This window comes from Coenobita brevimanus, chromosome 29 (genome assembly GCF_032717465.1).
Source record: "Coenobita brevimanus isolate Jiangsu-jjx chromosome 29, ASM3271746v2, whole genome shotgun sequence".
NCBI lineage: Eukaryota > Metazoa > Arthropoda > Malacostraca > Decapoda > Coenobitidae > Coenobita > Coenobita brevimanus.
The window spans coordinates 40,280,825-40,303,549 of NC_136982.1; the positions used below are offsets into that span (position 1 = coordinate 40,280,825).

At 41.3% G+C, this 22,725-nt stretch overlaps 1 protein-coding gene across 1 annotated transcript in view; it reads right to left on the reverse strand.

The window, feature by feature from the left end:
- The window catches only part of LOC145395059 (uncharacterized), a 288,850-nt gene that overhangs the window by 66,761 nt on the left and 199,364 nt on the right, over positions 1-22,725 (reverse strand). The window contains exons 3-4 of the mRNA XM_080268814.1: positions 13,353-13,520; positions 1,383-1,513 (exon numbers count right to left, since the gene is read on the reverse strand). Of these exons, the coding sequence (XP_080124940.1) occupies positions 1,383-1,513; positions 13,353-13,520 (299 nt within the window). The remainder of the gene's footprint in view (positions 1-1,382; positions 1,514-13,352; positions 13,521-22,725) is intronic.

Below are 22,725 nucleotides of genomic sequence, written 5' to 3' on the forward strand. Positions count from 1 at the left end.
AAAATTCTGTTAAATGCAACTACTATGAAGTCCCCAGTAAATTATAGATAAATTGGCCATTAAAATTGTACTGACACTCATAAAACTGAATAGCAATTACTCCATTACTCCCAATTTACAGCTCTTATTGTAAGGAAGAGTTGATATTTTCATGTCTCCCCAACATAGAGCAAAGGCTGCCTCTATTAAGACAGGCATATACAGTCAATCATCACTACAAGCCTGGGATGTGTTCCAGAATAAAAACACCTTTTTTCATACAAATGGTACAGTATATTGTGGAAAACTGGCAAATCAGTATAAAAAGGAAATACTGGAGTTTTAATCAGCAATTTTTCTACTATTATGTGGACTTAATGACAAAAAAAACAGCAAAAAAGAGAGCAAAAAACTAAGGGTCTGCTGTATATATTACAGCAATTCTAAAGACAAGTATTCATTTCCCTCTAAGTACCTAGGTTACCATTATTTTACCATACACTAGCCACACTGTGATACGATGTGCCTGTACAACTACAGTACTGAATCAAAGAAAGGCCCTTAAACTATTAACATAATGAATGATCTGTATAACATGATTAATATAAAATTATCAACTGGGGTACTGAGCATGTTTTGGTTAGTTCTGGTGACATGAGTACAGTATACTGAAAATCTCTCTGCACCTGTGAAATGACCAGAAAAATAAATGCAATCATTCTAACTGCTCCGTTTAAAGGCCAACAATATAACCGCAATTAATTCTGCTCTAATAAGGTAATTATATACTCAACAGCATGAAAACAATTCAGAAGTTGCCTACACTGCACATACTACTATACAGTAAAACCCTAGCTTTAATAACACTTGAGTTGTTTGCTTGTGGGGTTAAAAAGAAAGCTCTCTAATACCTCTTCCTTATCCATCTGTTTTCCATATTACCTTAATGTACTTTTGTATGCTGTTTATCTTTTGAACAATGATAGTGTTCATGATTAACAAATGGTAACAGCCAATCCCTTTCTACTCCCTCCAATGTGTAGGAGCCTGAAGTTAGGCTGCTTCTCTCCAGTAAAATTAAAGGTAGATGATTAGCCTACTCTCCTTAGTGGCATTACATCATCAAAAACGCATCCAGTCATTTCTTGGGATCTGAACCTATGCAAGGCTTGCACTCTGACAAAGGTGTTCTAACCACTAGGTCACTAAGCATCTACATAAATAGCATATGAGAGAATATTTGTGTTCCCTATCATGAAATAAGCAAATAAGAAAGAGGTGCCAGACAGCATCCTTTACTGACAAGAATATGAGACTAGACAGCTGCAGGTACACCTGATGAGACTAGACAGCTGCAGGTACACTTATAAATGAGGCTCTACCAACAACAGTCCCAATGTTACCTTTGGACTAGGTGGTATGCTGTTGGTCTCGCTGGCAGGGTGGGGGTCTAGTGTGTTTGTGTGGTCTCGCACTGGCACGCTGGGAGCTGGCTTCTTCCCGGGGGGTAGCACAGGGGGTGCTCTCCCTCCAGCTGGAAGGTGCAGGGTTGTCATGCATTAAGCAGACCTGCATTTATTTTGAGTCTATTATACCTACATACAAGAGTCCCTCATGCTGATAATTCTACTTATGGCAGCATGAATCAAATATAAGGGTGGCAGTATTTGAAGTAAACCTATATTTACTTTCGGTCAATGACTTACCATTCATCCACATACACCTTTCCATATGTGGGTATAACTCTTCTTATGGTAGAAAGAAAAAAATATTAAAGGTGTTATCTTATGGAGCAGGCTAACCACTTCAGCCTGAGGCTGTATTTTTAATGCTACCCCAGACAATTTAATTATATTTTATTTTAGTGTTTTTCCAGTTTAGCAGGGGGGGTTAGCTAACTTCTTTATTAACTTTTTCCCTACTAGGATGAGCTGCCAAGCTGAAAAATCCTTTGGTAGCAACAAGAATAAGATACCAGTACAGATATCTCTGGCTGATGGTGTTAAGAACTACCAAATGGAAGAATTATGAGAAATGAAGCAGAAAATAGAAGAAAGAATGGTAACAGAGAGAGGAAAAAGAAAGAAAAAGAAAAAGTTGGGAAAGAAAAGGAAATAAGATTGGAAGGAGAAATGACACACTTGTGACCTGCATACTGGACAGAACAATATCATGTTATTGTAAATTCATATGATCCTTAACCCTTCAGCTAAAGGTAATTTATATTTTACTCGATATCTCCAGATAATTTTATCCAACTCAAGAGATTTTTTTAAAGTGGGAGGGATTGGATATTGCCTAATATCCTTTCACTATCAGCATGTTCTCTTAAGCTGAAAGAAGTTGCCTGGTAGTAGCTTGAAAGCTAGAATAAAACATGGCATATGACATCCTCAGGCTGAAGTGATTTTCCTGTATCATGAATCCATGTTGCTAATATTAAGAACTTATGCAAATTGTAATGACTGAGAAGGTACAAATGAGTGAAGGGAAAAGATACTGTGTTTTTTGGCATGTACAATGCATCCCCCCCCCCCCCCCCAAAAAAAAAAAAAAAAAAAAAAATACACTGAAAAATTCCCATGTGTCTTCGAAGACAAACGTAATGAGGTTAGACTGGAGTTTGCTCCGACTCTGTTCAAAACAGCCATATACACAGGTAGTTATCTTATTAGTGGTAGGTGGTGACGACCATCATCCACTCACTTGATGTAGTGCTGCCTACTTCTTTCTTGGCCTTTATCATTCTTTTTCTGTTCCTGCCCTCCTCTCTTCCTATTTCTCCCATCTTTCCTGTCACTTCTTATTGCTTTTCTTTCTTTTACATGTGCTTTACATTGAGTGACAAGCCAAATGGTCTCCTGTAAGCCAAGAAACTATTTACAACGCTGGGTGGTTACCATATAACCAAACTATACGTGCTCCCTACGTGTCAACAAGTGGGTTGGTGGAGGGTAAGTGCCCCTCCCCGTAAAACAAATAACTCAAAGTCAAATGGCCACCCCTTGCGGGATTATGGCATCTGGCAATAGATAGATAGATAGATAGATGGATAGTTATCTTATAAATTGCCAATCACTGGCATTTTTTGTTTCTGTGATTTTGTATTCTCTTTGCATGAATCATGCTGAATCTTTACATACAGTTAAGTGACTTGACAAACCCAGCTAGGTCAAGATCAACAGAGAAGAAGAAAGGCGGACAGAAACAGTTTCTGGTGTAACTATGTTACAGATTTTCATTTTTATACAGTAAGACTAATGAATTGTACTAAATGGAGATCCTGAGAGGTGTACAGGTACAGTCCAGTATATACAAAACCCATCTGGTTCAAACTTAGTACAGATGCACAAGGATGGCCACAAGTACTGTCATTCATAATGTTTAAATGTAGGACTGTGGTATATATTTTCACTATTCTAGCCCTTTTAATTAGTAACGATAAAATTACTGACTGATGATTAGTACTGACTGGAGATTAACCAATGTAATACAGTCAACCCTCCCCCCCGATCCACGGAATAGCTACTCACGAGTTTGCATATTCGCAGATTTTCTAGGAAATTATTTTGAAAATGCACAGGAAGATATTTCCTGTTTTTCCCACAGCATAAGCAACGTTGGGTCTGGTTAGTACTTGGATGGGTGACCGCCTGGGAACACCAGATGCTGTTGGCATCCCTACGTGTCAAGTGGGGTTGGTGGAGGATTAGTGCCCCTCCCTGTAAAACAATTAACTCTAAGCCGTTGGCCACCCCGTGTGGGATACATGGCGTCTGGCAATGAATGAATGAATGAATCAGCTGTCCCTGGTGGTTCATAAAAGACCCCCCCCCCCTCCGCGAGAAATACAGTCTGTTCTCGTCTAACAAGGTTTTCCCTAACAAAAATGGTCTAACACAGTACAATTTTCCAGAAGCAATATCGCTTCTAATACGGCCATTGATGATGCTAACAAGGTTTTCTGAACCAGGCGTCATCTACCTCCCAGCCAATCACGCTTCAGCATTCTCACTTTTGAACTACCAAGCCAATCGGGACACTCCCTTCTCCCACCTGCCTTCCCACTCTGCCTGCTGAGAAGTATTATAAGTGCCACTGACTCTGAAGGATTTTAACCAGTGTTCTCCCCTCTACCTCCTCTCCAGCATAGTGTATCTCCTCTTATCCTCCCGTAAGGTACTGTAAATATAATGTGGCTTTTAACTGTAATAATACTCTTTTATAATTTTTTGAACCATATTAATGCTTTCTAGGAGGTTAAAATTGAGGGGTATAAAAAAATTTTTGCACCACAAGGGGGGAAAAAGTGTACTTTGGGCAGGGATGCAGGAGGAAATAGGGGGTTTCAAGAGTCCCTGTAACACGAAATTTCTCTAATACGGTAGAGGTGCAGAAGCAATTAACTGTGTCAGATGAGGACAGCCTGTACTGTCCTTTACAGTTAAACTGTGCAGTTACTTTGTACAGGTATGTGCTGTTCAGCACAGGTTATCAGCACTCTACAGCACTTGGTATTTCACAACACAAATCTCCTGTTTTTTTCTTGCAATGAGAGCTTGCTTGTGATTGGTTCCTAGGGTAGCATCTCTTGTTACCTGCCTGCATGTTTTCTTTCTCCCTTTCTTATTGGTCGGTCAAACAGGGGACCCAATCATACGCTGGTGTGAACATTACCAAATCAGTGGTCATTTACCAAATCAGCAAAGCACTGGCACTTTTAATTGAAAAATATAATTACTTTTATCAAATATAGGTACATTCACACCCAATTATCTTAAATCCAGTAAAAAAAAAATGTGCTTAATATAACCTTATAAAAAATCAGATTTCTGAGGTAAAATGCACTAAAGTTGTGAATCTTTCCCCTTTATTTTGTCAGCAAGCCTTGACAACCTTCTATCTATCTATCTATTGCCAGACACCTTAATACCATATGGGGTGGCCACAAACAACACCACATTGAGGAGGTCTGGCCATGTGGAGAGGATGGAGAGCGAGAGACTGACGAGGAAAGTGTATGTGAGTGAGGTGGCAAGGGGGAGAGGGAGGGGGAGGCCAATGATGAGATGAAGGGATGTAATGGAGAGGTATATGAGAGGTGGGGTTTTGAGCTGGGTGCAGAGCAGTGAAATGGCGGGGGACAGGGCGACATGGAGGTGATTTGTTTGTGGCTATCCCTTACGGAATTAAGGTGTCTGGCAATAGATAGATACACAGACAAAAGTCTGTCATGGCAAGTTATCAAGCTAGAGGAAAAACACTACAGCTAACTTTAGCAAATCTCCACTCTGAATTCAGATTTTTTTATAAATAGTTAATTCAAATACAGTCGTCTCTCCTACAACTTGATTAACATAGACTGACAATAAGCCACCCTATACTTTTCCGCATTATACATTCCATATGTTTCCATTACAAAGGGCTAACCTAGACGACATTCCCCTAAATCACCCTTTTCACCCCAAATCCCACCCAAACCCTCCAAAGAACACCCTACTGACATTCACTCTGGTACTCAAACACAAGAAGTTATTAAAAATACACAAGAAAGGTTCCTAGACATTAATTAAAAAAAAGTTTAGGTCATTAACCTGACTTGCTACGCTGGCCACATTCACTGTCCCCGGTGCCCCCAGGCCCCATTCTCTGTACTCGCTGTCCACCAAGAAACAATGAAGGACGCCCCCAGTGACCTATGGGGGTACATATGGATGTGACATGCAACCAATCACAGTGCACCACTCGCCTTATGTCATCATACGTGACATTTGACTTTCGGAAGGCTGTCTGAGCTCTGATGCCCGATAACTCGCCCCGGTATATCTGTTTGTGTCAGCGATATTTATTTTTTGGTCACACTATGGGTGACCATGTAAGTACAAATCCGGGTTATATGATACCGCATTATACAAGGGCTGACTGTACAAACTTCTGACCAGATTTCTGACAATTAGGTGTTTGTGAACCTATATGGTGGCAAAAATTGTAATATTTTCCAATTAAAAATGCTGATTCGGTAAATGACTGCCGATTTAGAATTTTGTTGCACCCACCATATGTCACTGTGCTCATTCTCTCTCAGTTCATCTCATGGGTTGTGCATCCGCGTGTGTTCTGATTGTTATTATGGCTTCATTCATCAACTCCGTTCTTTATCCTTGTGAAAAATGGATCCTGAGTGCGGTGTTCAGGTTGCAACTGCTGCTAGGGAGTCTAGGCAGCAGAAGAGAGTGATGTCACTGGAAGATAAAGTAAAACTGCCGAACATGGTGCATGAGGGACAGTCATTTGTGACTGTCAGGCAACATTTTGGTGTGAACAAGAACATGGTGCATTATATCATCACATGGGTGAGTACAGTAGACTGTACCCAGAAAGGCTTGTGTATCATCCTGTACTGTTGTTTTAAAAAGTATTAATGTGCCATAAAATGCATTTACAGGTATCATAGTGGGTCTGTAGGTTTTTTTTTTTTTTTTTTTTTTTTTTTTTTTTTTTATGTGTGTCCGACTCTGGGCTTAGGCTTCACAGCCTGCGATCAAGGCCCAGCAGTCCTCCTACATACCATACACCTCTACATGTCACCACTTCGGCGCTAATACCCACCGTCCATATTGAATACATGCTAGGGCTGTCTCATACAGGACTGGTGTATTGGTATTAGCGGGGGTATTTTTACGACATGTCGGCGGGTCTTTTGGTAGATCAGTAAAGCCTGATTTAATGAAATTCAAATCCTTAAACTGTTCCCTGCCCCAGCTGGGATTCGAACCTGGGTCCGTTAGGACTGCAGGCCACCTCTCTACCGATTGAGCCACCGCTAAAAATTTGAAGTCTGTGATTTCTACGGTAGGTTTGGGATACTTGCGGAATTCAATATTCGTGGGGTGTTATAGTACATAACCCCTGCGAATAATGAGACTTGACTGTAGAGCCATCGGAACATTTGGTTAGGGATGATGTCCGGATACGGAACAATGCCCATACCTTTCAGACCCTACCTATATGAACAGTACCCCCCCTATTTTGGCAGTGTTCTTCAGTCTTTCAGTTATTTTGACATCAAAACACACATGGAAATATCTGATATAATGCTAGACACTAAGAAAACAATGCATAAACAACAAAAATCCACAAAAAAATTAATGAAGAACATGAAGCTTGCAAAAAGAATTTTAACAGCTACAGTACTGTAATGTAGTTCACTTACCACCCAGTGAATGGTGGACAAGTGTCACAACCTGCTAGTCTGTACAGTACCTGATGTACAGTACAGTGCACCCTCACACAATGCAAGTTTATGGGCGGCAGAAACCCTCGCATTCTACGATTTCGCATTGTATGAACCAAAGAACTTTTGGGAAAAATGGTATACTGTGGACAGCCCACCCAGGGCTTGGTCTTTGGGTCCCCTTCTGGCCTACTCTACACAGCTAATGCTTTGTCTAATAGTACTTCTAGTTGGACCAACAAATAAAACAACAAACAGAACACCTTTATTTAAGTGACTTCTGGGCTTGTTAAGAAGGGAGGGGGTGGTGTATCCGAGGCTCGGGGCATCTACTCTTGCCCCACAGAACAGGGCGCCCAGTTGTCACTTTACTGTCACTGCTCAGGTCTCCTGGAGGTGCCATAAAGCCTTCAAAACAGCTGAGACTATGATGAACAGGTGGGTACTGATATGATGTTAAAATGGACCACAGGATGTGAGGTACAACATGTGTTCTTGCAGCAATATGGAGAAGTGTCTGTTTACCCAGGAAAGTCAGTAGATGGCATGCCAATACCTGGCCAGCTGCCCACCATTTTGAACCTAGCTCGTTGCCAGCCACCTCCCTTCGTGTGACTGACTCACATTGTCCAGCCCGACACTCGTAGTAATAAGGGAAGTCCATTTTTGCCTTGGAATCATACAGCCGATTCGCATGTTGGGAAGTTCGATTTCCACATTTCGCATTCAATAAAAATAATAATTTTCTGGGCTGACCTCGCACTGTAGGTGATTCGCACTGCGCGTTCACATTGTGTGGGGGGTGCACTGTAATCTCGTGTGGTCTGGTGGCTTATGTAATAACAAATGTCGGAAAACTCTTCCTTCTCTAACCGCTGGAGCTGAACGATGAGTGGTGATGTGTGGTACCCTCAAATGAACACGGCATTGCCATGTCCATGTCTCTACCAGACACCCAGGCAACCTCGACTATTCGGTGGGGAGGCAGATGACATTTTTGCTCAGCTGGTGGGTTTGGGTCTATTACCATTGTGTGGCTCGAGAGGCCAGCCAGGCGACTTTGACCATTCGGTGAGGAGGCAGACAGCCATTTTTACTCAGCTGGCGGGTTAGGGTCTACTACCATCCTGCGGCCAGAGAGGCCAGCTGGCTGCCCAACCAAATTTTTTAATTTGTGGGCCGCCCAACTAGCCATATAGGAAATTTTATGTTTGGATACAGACAAAGAAATCCAGATACAGAAATAACAGAGCCAAGGCCTAACATTTAGATGCAGAGCATGTTTGGATAAGCGGCATCCGGATAATCGAGGGATTACTGTATATCATGCTAAGGTTTTAAAGTGTGTTGGTTAGGAGTAAAAAAAAAAAAAAAAAAAAAAAAAACTTCCCCCTTAGATTTCCTATTCCAAAATTACGGTGCATCTTTAATGTCAAGAATTACGGTGCTTAATTCATGTACAGACAGCTCCCACAGTGTGTCAGCTCAGAGTACGTGAATCACATACTACGCAAGTGACCAAAAATAATAACCAAAAATCCTTGAGTGCGCAAGTTTAGCCCACAATATGCGAGGACAAGGCAAAGAGTGGCACAAAAATGCCATATTCCCTGAGTATGAAACCCCACCCCAACACAACGCGTCCATCATGTCAGTCATGATGTAAATGCACAGAAATTCCCAGGCATTCTATTGCGCAGTGTGGGGTATGAGGTGGGGAGCTACGCTATTTCAGGCAAGACTCGTGCACAGTGAGGGTACGCCTTCTCAGGCTAACCTGTCGTGTACTACTGGTGGCTTTTTTTTTTGCTCCATCCTGGTTTGTACCTTCACAGCACCATGCCTCCAGCCCCACGAGTGAAGAAACTTCTTACGCATACGACCAAGTTGGAGATAATCAAGAGAATGGAAGGATGAGGGAACACCACTATCGGCACAGCCATGGGCCTGGCTGAAGCTACAGTGAAGACTGTATGGAAAAACTGCGATGCCATCAGGTTGTAAAGTTGCATGGTGCATCTGAGCTTCAAGGCCGTTCCTGCGTGGGTAATCGTGTGATCGTTCTCATGGAAAGATATCTTGCCACCTTCATTATGAGGAAGGAGATGGAGTGTGTACCACTGAATGGCAGATTTATTTGGAACCATGCCCAGCTCTTTTACAAGGCTGCATCTTGCAAGTTATCCGTGGACAAACTTTTCAAGGCATCTGTAGAATGGCTGCACCATTTTTTAAAATGCAAGGAACTGTCACATCAGACTGTTGGGTGAACGTGCCTCTGCCGACGAGCTGGCCAAGAGAGAGTATCCTGCGATATTTAGAGCACTTATTGAAGAAGGGCAGTACAACAAGGATCAGATCTACAACGTTGACGAAACGTCGTTATACTACAAGGCCATGCCCAAATCGACTTACATCGCTAAGAAACACAAACAAGCCCCTGGTTGCAAGCTCCAGAAAAGTAAGATGATGATAATGTTGACTGTAAACCTGTCTGGGAGCCACATGATGAGGCCAGCTGTTGTACACATAGCTTCACACTCTAGGTGTTACAACAACCTCACGAAGATGGACGCAAGTGGCGTGTACTGGTACAAGTCTGCTAATGGTTAGATGACTGGCAACATTAGGTCAGACTGGCTAACGAAGCACTGCATCCCCAATGCCAGGACAAAGTGTTGGTAACTTGGCATTCCATTCAAGATGCTCCTTGTGCTCCATAATGCACCAAGTCACCCTCCCTACCTCGAAGATCTGCACAAGGATTGTCGTGTTGTGTTTCTGCCGCCTAGGACAACGTCACTCAGGCAGCCATTTGATCAAGAACTGATCACCACTGTGAAACATTTTTACCACAAACAGGTGTATGACCACATATGCAGGAAGACTGACACACAAGAGGAACTTCATGCCCTACAAGATGATCACAATGAAGATATCGATGAGGCAGCTGCTCCCGTACCATCTCCGCCAGGAGCTGTATCCCCACCTGCCACAGCTGACATGTCTCCTGAGGCATTCTGGCATCACTTCTCAGTAAAGGATGCAGCTGATTTTTTCCTACAAGCCTGGGACACGATAACACCTGCAATGGTGTACCATGCGTGGTGACTACTCGTGCCTCACTTATACACGAACCGCGAGACAGCCATTCAACCTCTGGTTGAGGCTGAGGCAGCAACACTAACAGCAGCAAAAGCTGTACCAGGTTTCGAGAACATTACGTTGGCGAACATATGAGAAGTGAACGCTGCTACTGAGGAACAGCCTCCCAAGGAAGTGTTGAAATGGATAGACGAGGCTGACGAAGAGCCCGATGCCAGGCAGAGTCAAGTTGAGCATCCTAGTGTGATGGAGGGCAGCACAAAACTGTCTATGTCAAGGATAAGTAAGATCCTTGTTGCCGTGGATAAGCTCAAGGAAGAAGTGAAGGAACACGAAATCAGCCAACAAAGAATGGAGGAGGTTCTCGTTAGCATCGACAAAGCCTTCCATTTCTACACAGACAGGCACAGGCAAGAAATTAACAGGAGGAGGCAGACGGTCATAACAAGTTACACATGGCGGCCTCAAGAAAGTGAAAGTGAGGGACCAGCTACATCATCTGATCCTGTTCCTGTAGAGGAAGAAAAGGAGGCAATGTCAGTTGTGTCAACAATGGACTTCGAGGGGTTTCTGGCCGAAATGACTGAGTTAGAGGCTCATGAGGAAGGTGCTCACAAGGAGTCTGAGGATGGAAGTGTTGATGCAGCGGGGGATGCAGCAGGGGTGCGGCACTGTAAATGTTGCCGTGCCTCAAAGCCCCTGTTATTTAAGTCCATCAGTCCTGTTGTCTACTGTTGGTATGGTGACTGACCATGTAGTACAATATCCAAAAAATTTTCCCTTTATTATATCTCTAAGGGTCAAAAAATGTTAAGGTATGAGGGGGTACTGCCCATATGTAATTTTTTCCATAAAATTATGTATTCACAGTGCAGAAGGACCAGGACCGCTCATCCACTTGCGCACTGTGGGAGCTTACTGTACTGGGCAGAACAATATCATGAGGAATCTGTACTTTATAAGGATCATTAATAAGAATATCCAGAATTGGTGTTGCAGAAACTGATAATTTTCAAAACTGACAACAACTGCAATGACATGTAGGAATAAATCTAACATACTGAATAAAAACACCATACTGAAACTGGAACTTCATATGATCGCTAGAGAGAGTATCAGGCATGTGTGTTGCAGAAATTATCATCTTTAAATACGGTCAATCATCACTCAGAGGGTGAGAAGTGAAGCACACAACATACGTCTTCAGACTCAATTGTGCAATGCAGTAATGTGGTAGATGGCACTCACCATCCACTCACTTGATGTAGTGCTGCTTTGGGTGTCTGCCCTTTCCTCTTCTGTGTTTCTTTCCTTCATTCTTTCCTCTTCCTTCTGCCTATAGGAGACTTTACACTCCCTCTTCTGTCTTTCTTTCCTTCATTCTTTCCTCTTCCTTCTGCCTGTGGGTGACTCTTCAATGAGTGACAACTCAAATGGTTTCCTGTACACCAGGAAACCATTTACTGCACTGGGTGGTTACCATAAAACCAAATTATGGCACCTGGTGCTTTAGTGGGTAATTAAGTTGCTCCAATTGGACTGAGCCAGTGCAAGTTTATATCCAAAAGGGTGGTTGCGATTTATTGCTCACGTAATGCCACTCAGGGATGAGTGAGGCTGGTCACTCTCATCTTAAATGTCAGGACCAACTTACCTAGCCCCAGGTTCCCATGCTCCTCATGGGGCAACACAGGATTGGATGATGGATGGATGGATGAAGCATTTTTTTGGCAATTTTTTTAGTAAACAAATCTGATAATAACTCTCCTAACCATCAAATCAGTGATCACCAGTATCCTCGTAAAGCAATCTATTTAACCTCTGCATTATGCTCTTTCATAACCCTGAATCACTGCTGAAACATGGTATTGTATCATTAACCCGCACCTTTCCATGGGGAAGGACCCTGGTCCAACCCTGGTGAGGTGCTGCTTACCATAGGGGGGTGCCGGTTCACTACGTGGTGTATGTACTGCACTGGAACTTTAGGACTGCCCCACAGAAGCGGTTACTTACCTGTGGTCAATGGATCTGCTCAGCCAGACAGACTGGGGTTAAGCAACAACATCAACTGTTATCATTAACATTTAAACCAAATGTGACAATTAATCCACTTTACTTAGGATGATGTCAGATGATTTTATCTGCCACTGGGAGACTTCCCAAGGTCTGTGGGTTAAGGCACCATGAGTATTTCTTAAACTAATGTATTTGCACTTCTCCTTTTAAGCCAGGGTGTGTTCCAATACATCAGATCATTTTTCATACAACTGGTGCTTTAAACTAAGCAAAGTGGCAAAGCAGCTTTATTGGTAACAATGAGATGTTAACAAGCATTTTGTTTTTAATGTATAAATCACTGTCGACTGAAGAGCAAAACAGTGCATAAAATAGTTGACTTATAAAAAAGGGATTACTACAATACCTTTGGTTTCCAGCAATTCATTCAGTCATCATTCCCAAACAGCAGAGTCGGAAAATTTTTCACTTTGGTGACATCTTTTGCTTTATATCTGATACCACAAGAAAAGTTTCATCAGCTTAAAAAGACCTTTTGTTGTGAATCTATCAGTGATGACTATACCTAACTCCCTCTATTACGAAAAGTCTCTCCTAAGATGAATACTGTATAATAATTCTAGAATAGTATGAATAAAATAAAAATGGCATCATTGCAATAAAGGGATTAACTCACTAAACCTGGGGGCATCTTTTATTCTTACCATCTCTCAACTATTTTGTCCACCTTAAGGACATATTCTTTAAAATGGAGGGGTTAACTATTGCATTAATAAAACCCTTAAACACAAGAGGCCTTTTTTAAGGTGAATAAAATTATTTGATAGCAGCAAGACTGAACTGAAATGGATGTCCCCAGATTAAAAAAAAATAAATAAATAAAAATGCTTTCCTGTACTGTGCTATTTATCCCTTTACTTTATTCCTCTGTATCAATAAAACTGTGACTATCAAGAATTAAGCACAGTTCAACATTGAATGGTGTGGGCAGGAAAAGCGATACAGGTATGCTTACGTGAAGTGTTGGGTCCCCTGCCTGTGGGCTTGAGTGTTGGCATCCCCCCAGCGAATAGTCCTGCTAGTTGGGGTGCCCCGCCATTCATCATGCCCATCCCGCCCCCTCCACCTCTACCCCCGCCCCCTCCCCCACCCCCGGACCCATTAGTAGATGGCTTGGTCTTGCCTGCAACACAATAAAAAAGAACACAAAATATTAGTATGTGATAAAAAGCGGATTAGACATTACAGTACACAAAAAGTATTGTTATCGAAATGAAAAAGTAGTATGCAAAGAAAAGTACAGTATGACACTCACATGGATGTGAATAAGGGATATCAAGCTAAATGCACTGAATATTGTGCAGCATGTCCAGTCAGGGGCAACAGTTCACCTACTGACTCATTATTGATCTTATCAAATAGAATCATCTATGGTCTGAGAAACATACCCCATCTTTCTCAGCTCTGGAAAATTAACCAGAGAGAGATAAGAGAAACATGTGAAATGTCAGGCAAACTTCTCACCCGAAATGTATGATATAGGGCATTTACATAATAAGACCCTCTTGTGCAACACAATTAATGAGGACAATGGCAGCCGGTAGTAAAGTACACAAAACTATCGTTTTAAAATTTAAAAACATTATATATGGTTGTGTAAAAAATACTAAGGTGTTGTGTAAAAAATATGGTAATGTCATTCATATACATAATATTAAGACACAAACACACAACTGGCAAAGAGAAAAACTAACTGGGCTTTATCAAAACACAATGTCATATACACTGAAATAAAAACCTCAAAATAAAAGCAACTGAAAATTATATGGAACATAATAAAATGCACATATATAAGTATTCAATAAAGCAATAGCAACTCAACTGTTAAGTCATGCATTCAATCAATCAATCAATCAATCAATCATTTCCTGTGGCACCCCACGGGATGCATAGGGCCTCGATGAACTCTCTCCACCAATATCTGTCTCTTGTCACCTCCTTCAGGTCCCACCAACACTCCTCTCCTACTTCTCTATTCATTGTCCTCAACCAGGTTTCCCTCGGCCTACCTCTGCCTCTTCTTCCTCTAGCAGCCCACTCTGGCACATCCTGTATTAAACTGCCTTCTTTTCTACATACGTGCCCCAGCCATTTCCAGTGAGACAGTCTCACATATTCATCAACTTGTTCCATTCTCATAATATCCCTTACTCTTTCATTTGTAACTCTTGTCTTGCCACTTTACCCCAAGAATCCTTCTCAGTATTTTATTCTCAAATCCTAAAACTTTCTGATCTGTTGCATTTGTACTGTACCATGACTCATGCCCATAAATTAAAATTAGTCTGACCATGGACTTGTAAACTTTCACTTTAGTATGTACCAAAAGCATATTATTATTCCAAACAAATTTCAGCATTCCAACAGCTCGCCAAGCCTGTCTAATCCTCTCCTCAATTTCACTGTTTAATGATCCATTAGATGATACAATCGTTCCTAGATATTTAAAATTTTCTACATTCTTCATCGCATTATTCCCAATTACACAATCGTTCATATTAATAATTTCAGTCTTTCCACAATTTATTACCAATCCCACTTTTCTCCTTCCTCCACCAGACAATCAAGCACCCTCTGCATCTTGTAAATACTTCTGCAAATCAGTACAATATCATCAGCGTAGTCCAAATCCATCAGCCTCTTATTTTCTTTCTAGTTAATTCCTGCACCTGTTCTCCTTACAACTTTTCTCATACCATAATCCATAACCAAAACAAACAGTAAAGGCAAAAAGAACTCCTCCTTGAATCACTCCTGACCTAACCTCAAATGGATCACTCAAAGAACCACCCACCATTACCTTACAGAAAATACCTTCATGCATGCTTCTAATAATATTTACAAACTTTTCTGGTATACCATAGAATCTCATAATTTTCAACATAGCTCCACGTGAAACACTATCAAACGCCTTTTCAAAATCCACAAAACACATAAAAGTGGCATTTTCATCTCATTAGCTTGTTGCATTAGATGCCTTACAATAAAAATCTGATCATTTTGTGGTAGGTGGTGGTGACCATCTTCCACTCACTTGATGTAGTGCTACCTACTTCTTCCTTAGCCTTTACCATTCTTTTTCAGTGCCTGTCCTCCTCTCTTCCTATTTCTCCCATCTTTCCTGTCACTTCTTATTGCTTTTCTTTCCTTTACAGGTGGCATTACATTAAGTGACAAGCCAAATGGTTTCCTGTAAGCCAGGAAACCATTTACAATGCTGGGTGGTAACTATATAACCAACCCATACGTGCTCCCTACGTGTCAACAAGTGGGTTTGGTGGAAGGTTAGTGCCCCTCCCCGAAAAACAAATAATTCAAAGTCAAATGGCCACCCCTTACGGGATTATGGCATCTGGCGACAGATAGATAGACAACCTTGACCCTTCCGAAATCCCGCTTGTTCTTCTCTTGAAATTTTATCAATTACTGGATCTATTCTGTTCAACAACATTTTGGAAAAGACTTTTGCAACTACAGGTGTCAAAGTTACCCCCTTCCAATTTCCACACACACTTAAATCTCCCTTTTTTGGTATTTTTATAATCACTCCATTTTTCCACTCTCCTGGAATTCCACCACATTAAAAAGTTTCAAAAGTGCATTCATCAATTCATCATTTTCCACCTTAAGCATTTCAGGAAATATTCAATCCTCTCCCGGGGCCTTAAAATTCTTTAACTCCTTTATAGATTTTGCTACCTTTTCCAAGGTTATATCCCCTGTTTCTATCTGCAAATCTCTCTCGGCTGGCGAAATGTCCCCTTCAGCTGGGATTGGTCTATTCAGAACAGCTTCAAAATGCTCTTTCCACCTTCCTTTTATATCCAAATCTTTAGTTATCAAGTTACCATTTCTATCTCGTGCAGGTATTTCCTTCCTTCTCTTTTCAGTCCCAGCTAACTCCTTGATGGCCTGATACGCTGCTCTTGTGCTCTGACCGTCATTTTTACTTAACTTAATTTCTGTCTCTATTGCCTTTTCATCATACAGCCTCTTCTTATCACGTCTAACAAGTCTTTTTACTTCAGAATGTAGACTCCGTACTTTGCTCTAAGCACTTCGACTACCTGGCCATCAACATGTTGTCTTCACTTCTTAACTTCGCCTCTTTCCTTTTCTGAATTGCATTCCATGTTTCAACTGACATCCACTTTTTCCTTCTTGCTTTTCCCTTTTTCTTAATAGCAACCTTAGCACTCTCATGCAAAACCTCTTTTAACTCTCTCCACATTTGATTAATATCATTGTCCTCAGATTCCATCAAAGTCTGCAGGACTAGAAACCTGTTCCTGCATTCCCACCGAAACTTTTCCTTCATGTTCTCATCATTTCTCAGCTCATCAAAATCATATTTATTACCTTCTGTACAATCACCATTAACGTTTCTCCTAAGTTTTATTTTAATCTTTGACACAACAAGTTGATGATCACTACCTATATCTGCTCCCCTCCTTACACAAACATCTTGCAGATAACTCCTATGCCTTCTGTTAATTGCAATGTGGTCAATCTGGTTACAATATTTGCCACATGGTGAAATCCTAGTAGTTTTATGTATTTTTCTATGCTCAAAGATAGTTCCACCAATCGTAAGGTCATTTGCCAAACAAAAGCTTCCAAATCGCACCCCAGTTTCATTTCTTATACCAACACCCTCCTTACCCATACAGTCTTCAAAGCCATCCCTATTACTATGAACAATCGCTCTAAAATCACCAATGCAAACTAACACATCATGTCTTGCCACACTGTTCACTACATCATGCAGCTTCTCATAAAAGTCATCCTTCATTTCATCAGCAGCCTCATTTGTTGGAGCATACCCTACCACCATACTGATATTACAGGGTCAGATTTTAAACGAGCATAAAGCAAGTGCTCTATAATTGGCTCAAACTCACATAGTGCCTTGCAAGCATCTCTACTCAACAGTAAGCCTACTCCTTGGTAATGATTTCCATCACTCCTATCAGTAACCAACAAAGTAATACCATCTACCAAATTTATTTTATCAACTCCAAGCAACCTCATTTAAATGTTTATTTTTATAAATTTTCACTGGCAAATTTCCTCCCCCTTTTGACTCACGATCCTCACACCAACTATAGCTAACGGTCTCAGCAGGTATCATATGTACGAGCTTTTTTTTCTCTTTTGTTCAATCTGTATGTACGATTGATTATTTACACTGTATTTTCTTCTTCACTAATACAGATTATATATACACCACAGCCAAACTAGAGTACTTCTTCATCATCATCATCATAATCCAGACCCCCTTTCCCATCCTAGGGCAAGGTAAGGAGTAGCAACATCCAGACTGCCTAAGTTTGCCCAGTTCAATAGGCCATGCTTCTATTCACTCATCATTCAAGCCCATGGAATCCTGACTCCATCAGATAACGAAAAACATTTCACCATGTTCTGTAGCTTCACATATACCTATCTGATACGAGTCAATCCAAACGCCGTCACATTAAAAAGAGGTGCCAAATCCCTGGTTATGCGCTTCTCCACACAAAATTCATCCATCCAGCTCGGTCTCTTAGTCCCTTAACCTTACCAACTTTCATATCTCTCTTCCTCACACACTCATCCACCATATCCCTTCATCTTCTACTCGGCCTACCTCGCCTACTCCCTCCTTCAAATTAGCTCAGATATACCTTTTTCACCACTCTACTGTCATCCATTCTCTCTACATGACCAACCTATTTCAGTACAATCTTTTCGATTCTGGTGTCCACAGACATCCTCACTCCGCATCTTTCATGAATCACATTATTCCATATCCTATCCACTCTCTGTACTCAACACACATTCCTCGGCAATCCCATATCCACTACTGTCACTCCTGACCTCACTTTCATGCCACATCATTGTCTCAAATCTGTATGTTAAAGCTGATACTAACACTCCTTCATGTAAGCCTCATGCAGCTGCATTACTCAAGCCTTTGTTTTTTATCAAGGCCTTCATAGCACCAGCTACTTTCCTTCATTGTGTCACTCTACTTTCCACTTCTTTTGCACATTTTCCTCTCTTTTTCTATCACTGAACCCAGGTATCCGAACTCACTCACCAATTCCAGTCTCTCTACGAGTACATTCACTGTAACATCACACTGGGAGTCACCTTCTCTTTCAATCACCATCGCTTTACTCCTTTCTACATTTACTCTCAAGGCACGACACTAACAGACATCTACAAAACTCTGCACTAGTCTACCAAGCTCTTGTCCGGTGTTTGCAAGCACTGCATCATCAGCATACAAAAAATTTGAGATATTCCATCCATCACCATACATTACTAACACCATCCCTCTCTCCATTACTCGTGTTTTTACTTCTCTCATCACCCCAGCCATATATATATATATATATATATATATATATATATATGGCTGGGGTGATATATATATATGTGGTGAAATGCTGATGCATGGGGGAGAGATAGTAGTAGAATGGATGTGGAAGATATGCAGATTGGCCTGGGAGGAAGGTAGAGTCCCGGAGGATTGGAAGTCAGGTATAATTATTCCCTTGTACAAAGGAAAAGGGGAAAAAGAAGTGTATGGTAATCATAGGGGCATTCGTCTTCTTAGTATAACAGGAAAAGTGTATGGTAGGATACTTACTGACAGAGTTAGAGAAAGAACAGAGAAATTAGTTGAAGAAGAACAGGGAGGCTTTAGGAAGGGAAGAGGTTGTGTAGATCAGATATATATTCATTCTTAGATCTTTAGTGGAAAAGTTTCTAGAGAAGGGAAAGAAGTTGTATGCGGCTTTCATGGATTTGGAGAAAGCATATGACAGGGTGGATAGACAAGGATTGTGGAAAGTATTAAGAATATATGGAGGAGATGGGAACTTGATGGTGCTAAGGTTGCAGTGCGTGTGGATGGTGAACTAAGTGAATTTTTCTCTTTGAAGGTTGGGTTGAAACAGGGATGTGTCATGTCTCCATGGTTGTTCAATCTGTACATGGATGGGGTAATAAAAGAGGTACAGTACAAGGTAGGGTAGTGGATGTTGGAGTGGCCCTGGTGAGAGAGGATAGTGTTTGGAAACTCCCTGTACTGTTGTTTGCAGATGATACTGTGTTGTTGACTGAAGACAAAGGGGAGCTGCAAGGCTTGGTGGATGAGTTTGGGAGAGTGTGTAAGAAACGGAATCTAAAGGTGAATGTGGGGAAGAGTAAAGTGATGGTCTTTGAGAGAGGTGAAGTCAGTGAATGTACAGCAAGGTTGGATGGTGAGGAATTGGAAAATGTGAGTACGTTTAAGTACAGTACTTGGGTAGTGTGATGAGTAAGGATGGAGGTTTGGAGGGTGAAGTGCTTGAAAGGGTACAGCAGGGAAGAAAGGTTGCTGGTTCTTTGAAAGCTGTAATAAGAAACAGGGGAGTAAGCATGGAAGTGAAAAAGTTACTACATGACAGTATTGTGATACCAACTCTAACATATGGAAGTGAAGCTTGGACGTTGTTGGAAGGACACAAGTCAAGAGTGAGAGCCGTGGAAATGAGTTCTTTAAGAGGAGCCTGTGGAGTCACATGGAGAGACAGGCTGACGAATGAGGATATAAAGGAGCATTGTGGTGTGGATGTGGATGTAATAGGAAGCATTATGAGGAACACACTGAGGTGGTTTGGCCATGTGAAGAGGATGGAGGGTGAGGCCGAGGATGAGATGGAGGGATGGGGTGGAGAGGTATATGAGGGAGGGGGGTGTGAGTTGGGAGCAGGGCAATGAAATGGCGGGGGACAGGGCTACGTGGAGGAGATTTGTTTGTGGCCACCCCAAACGGGATTGAGGCGTCTGGCAATATATATATATATATATATATATATATATATATATATATATATATATACACTGAACAATTATAAGGACATCACACAATCACACAATCTTGTCACACACCCTCACTGATCGTGAACCAATCACTTAGATGCCCATTTTCCCTTACACATGCCTCACTACCATCATAAAAACTCTTGACGGCACCTAGCAGCTTACCATCTACACTGTAGCACAAAACCTTTCACAATCCTTTTCTGTTTACTCTGTCATAAGCTTTTTCTAGATCCATAAATGCCCTAAACACCTTATGGTCCATCTCACACGCCTTCTCCACTAACGGTCTTATTGTAAATATTTGATGCACACATCCTCTGCCATTCCTAAAGCCACCCTGTTCATCACTTGCTAAGAGTTCTGGTATCTTTCTTACTTTATAATAATTCTTCCATATACCTTTCCTACCACAATCAATAGACTTATGCCACAATAAGTCTTGCACTCACTTCACTCACCCTTTTTTTTTTGTACAGGGGTACATTCACTTTTTCCACTCTACTGGCACAGTTTCACTCATCCATGCCTTCTTACATATCTCCAACAAGCATTTCACTCTGCTCTCTCCACTACACTTAATCATCTCTGCATACACCTCATCAACTCCAGCTGCTTTCTCATTTATCAGCCGCTTCAAAGCATTCTTCACCACTGCGAGTGTCAGGTTTCCTGGCACTGGATTCCTTCTCTGTACACCCCCAAAACCAATCATGTTAACAGTTGCTTTGCTCTCTCCATTCCCATTCATCAGACTTTCAAAATATTCTTTCCATCAGGCCCTTACTTCATCCCCATGGGTTAATAATCTACCACTTACATCCTTCACACTTTCACATTTCTTTCCAATGTCACTTCCACATTTCCGCATCTCTGGAAATAGGAAGTTGTTCTGCAGTAAATACAAAAGATAAAAATAAAAAATAAAACTTTCTGATTAGAGTATGCTGCCCTGGAGACATCTTCATCCTGGAAATTATACTTTGTTTGCTAAACTTGGCCTAAAATTGCCATTTCCATTCTGACTGCTACACCAGTTGTAACAAGGGACTGACACTAGAGTATGATGCTAGTGACAGTGAAGTGCTACAGAAAGAATGTAAACCCGCAGTACTGTACTGTATTGTTTTTCTGTGCCACCGAGCTACATGAAAGAAACTGCCAACGGAAAATTTGGGCCAAGATAAATGGTGTATAGTTAAGAGCTTTGAGATATAAAAACCAAATCTTTTATATGTACCCTATATTTTCATACTATGGTTCTTTCACCTTAACTTGTGCCTGGTTTTTGTCCTTTTCCTGTCTATTTCAAGTAGCTCAGTGGCAGAACAAGATCATGCTATGGCTCTATATTCTTTTCATATCTATTCTTGATGACTTGCACAATAATCTAATGTTAATCTATGGTTACATCTCAGCATTCAAGATGGAGAGATGACAATTTTAGGATTAAAAAAAAAAAAAAAAAAAAAAAAAGTTAACTTATTGCTACAATTCAGCATCCAGGTTGCAGACAAAGCAATTTTAGGCTACGTAAAGAGGATAGTTTAGCATTTCCTCTTCCCTTTCAATTTACTGAACACAAAACATTGCTTCTTTTCCTTTAACTTATTCCCACCCTTCAAAACTTTCTGTGTTAGCTTCAACTTCCAATCACTAACTTTGTTAACTTCATCCTGAGAGAATGACGGTGACTCTCTCTCTCTCTCTCTCTCTCTCTCTCTCTCTAACTGTGGAGACAAGAAAAGAGAATAGGATGGACGTTTGGAGGAAGAAGGGATAGGCTGAGGAGAAAGGAGAGGGATGAGAGCCAGGAGGGAAATTGGAGAGAAGGAAGGGAGAAGTTTGAGAGAGAAAGTAGGGGGGAAAGGAGGAAAGGTGAATTATGAAGTGAGAAGTATATAGACAACAGATAATAAGCAGGAGAGGTGAAAAACAAAAGAAGTATGAGAGAACAAAATGAAGAATATGGTTAACTTAATACTGTAGGGGGGGGGGAGGAATGAAGTAGGGGTGGAAATGAGGGTGACAGAACAAAAAGTGAAAAGAAAAAGAATCAAAATTAACATGAAAGAGAAAGGGAAAATGAGTGGGGGAAGGGAGGAAGGAAGGAAGGGAAAGGTCATATGAAACGAGGAGTAGTAGGAAGAGGGAGAAAAATAGTACGAGAGGGGGACGAGGAAAACAGTGATGAGGGAGGGAAGGAGGAAGAGAGTGAAGAATTACACTTTCTCTTAAATTTTACCTCCTGACAACAATAATGTGTGTGTGTGTGTGTGTGTGTGTGTGTGTGTGTGTGTGTGTGTGTGTGTGTGTGTGTGTGTGTGTGTGTGTGTGTGTGTGTGTGTGTGTGTGTGTGTGTGTGTGTGTGTGTGTGTGTGTGTGTGTGTGTGTGTGTGTGTGTGTGTGTGTGTGTGTGTGTGTGTGTGTGTGTGTGTGTCCGTCCGATCGTGCGCGCGCGCGTTCGTGTGAAA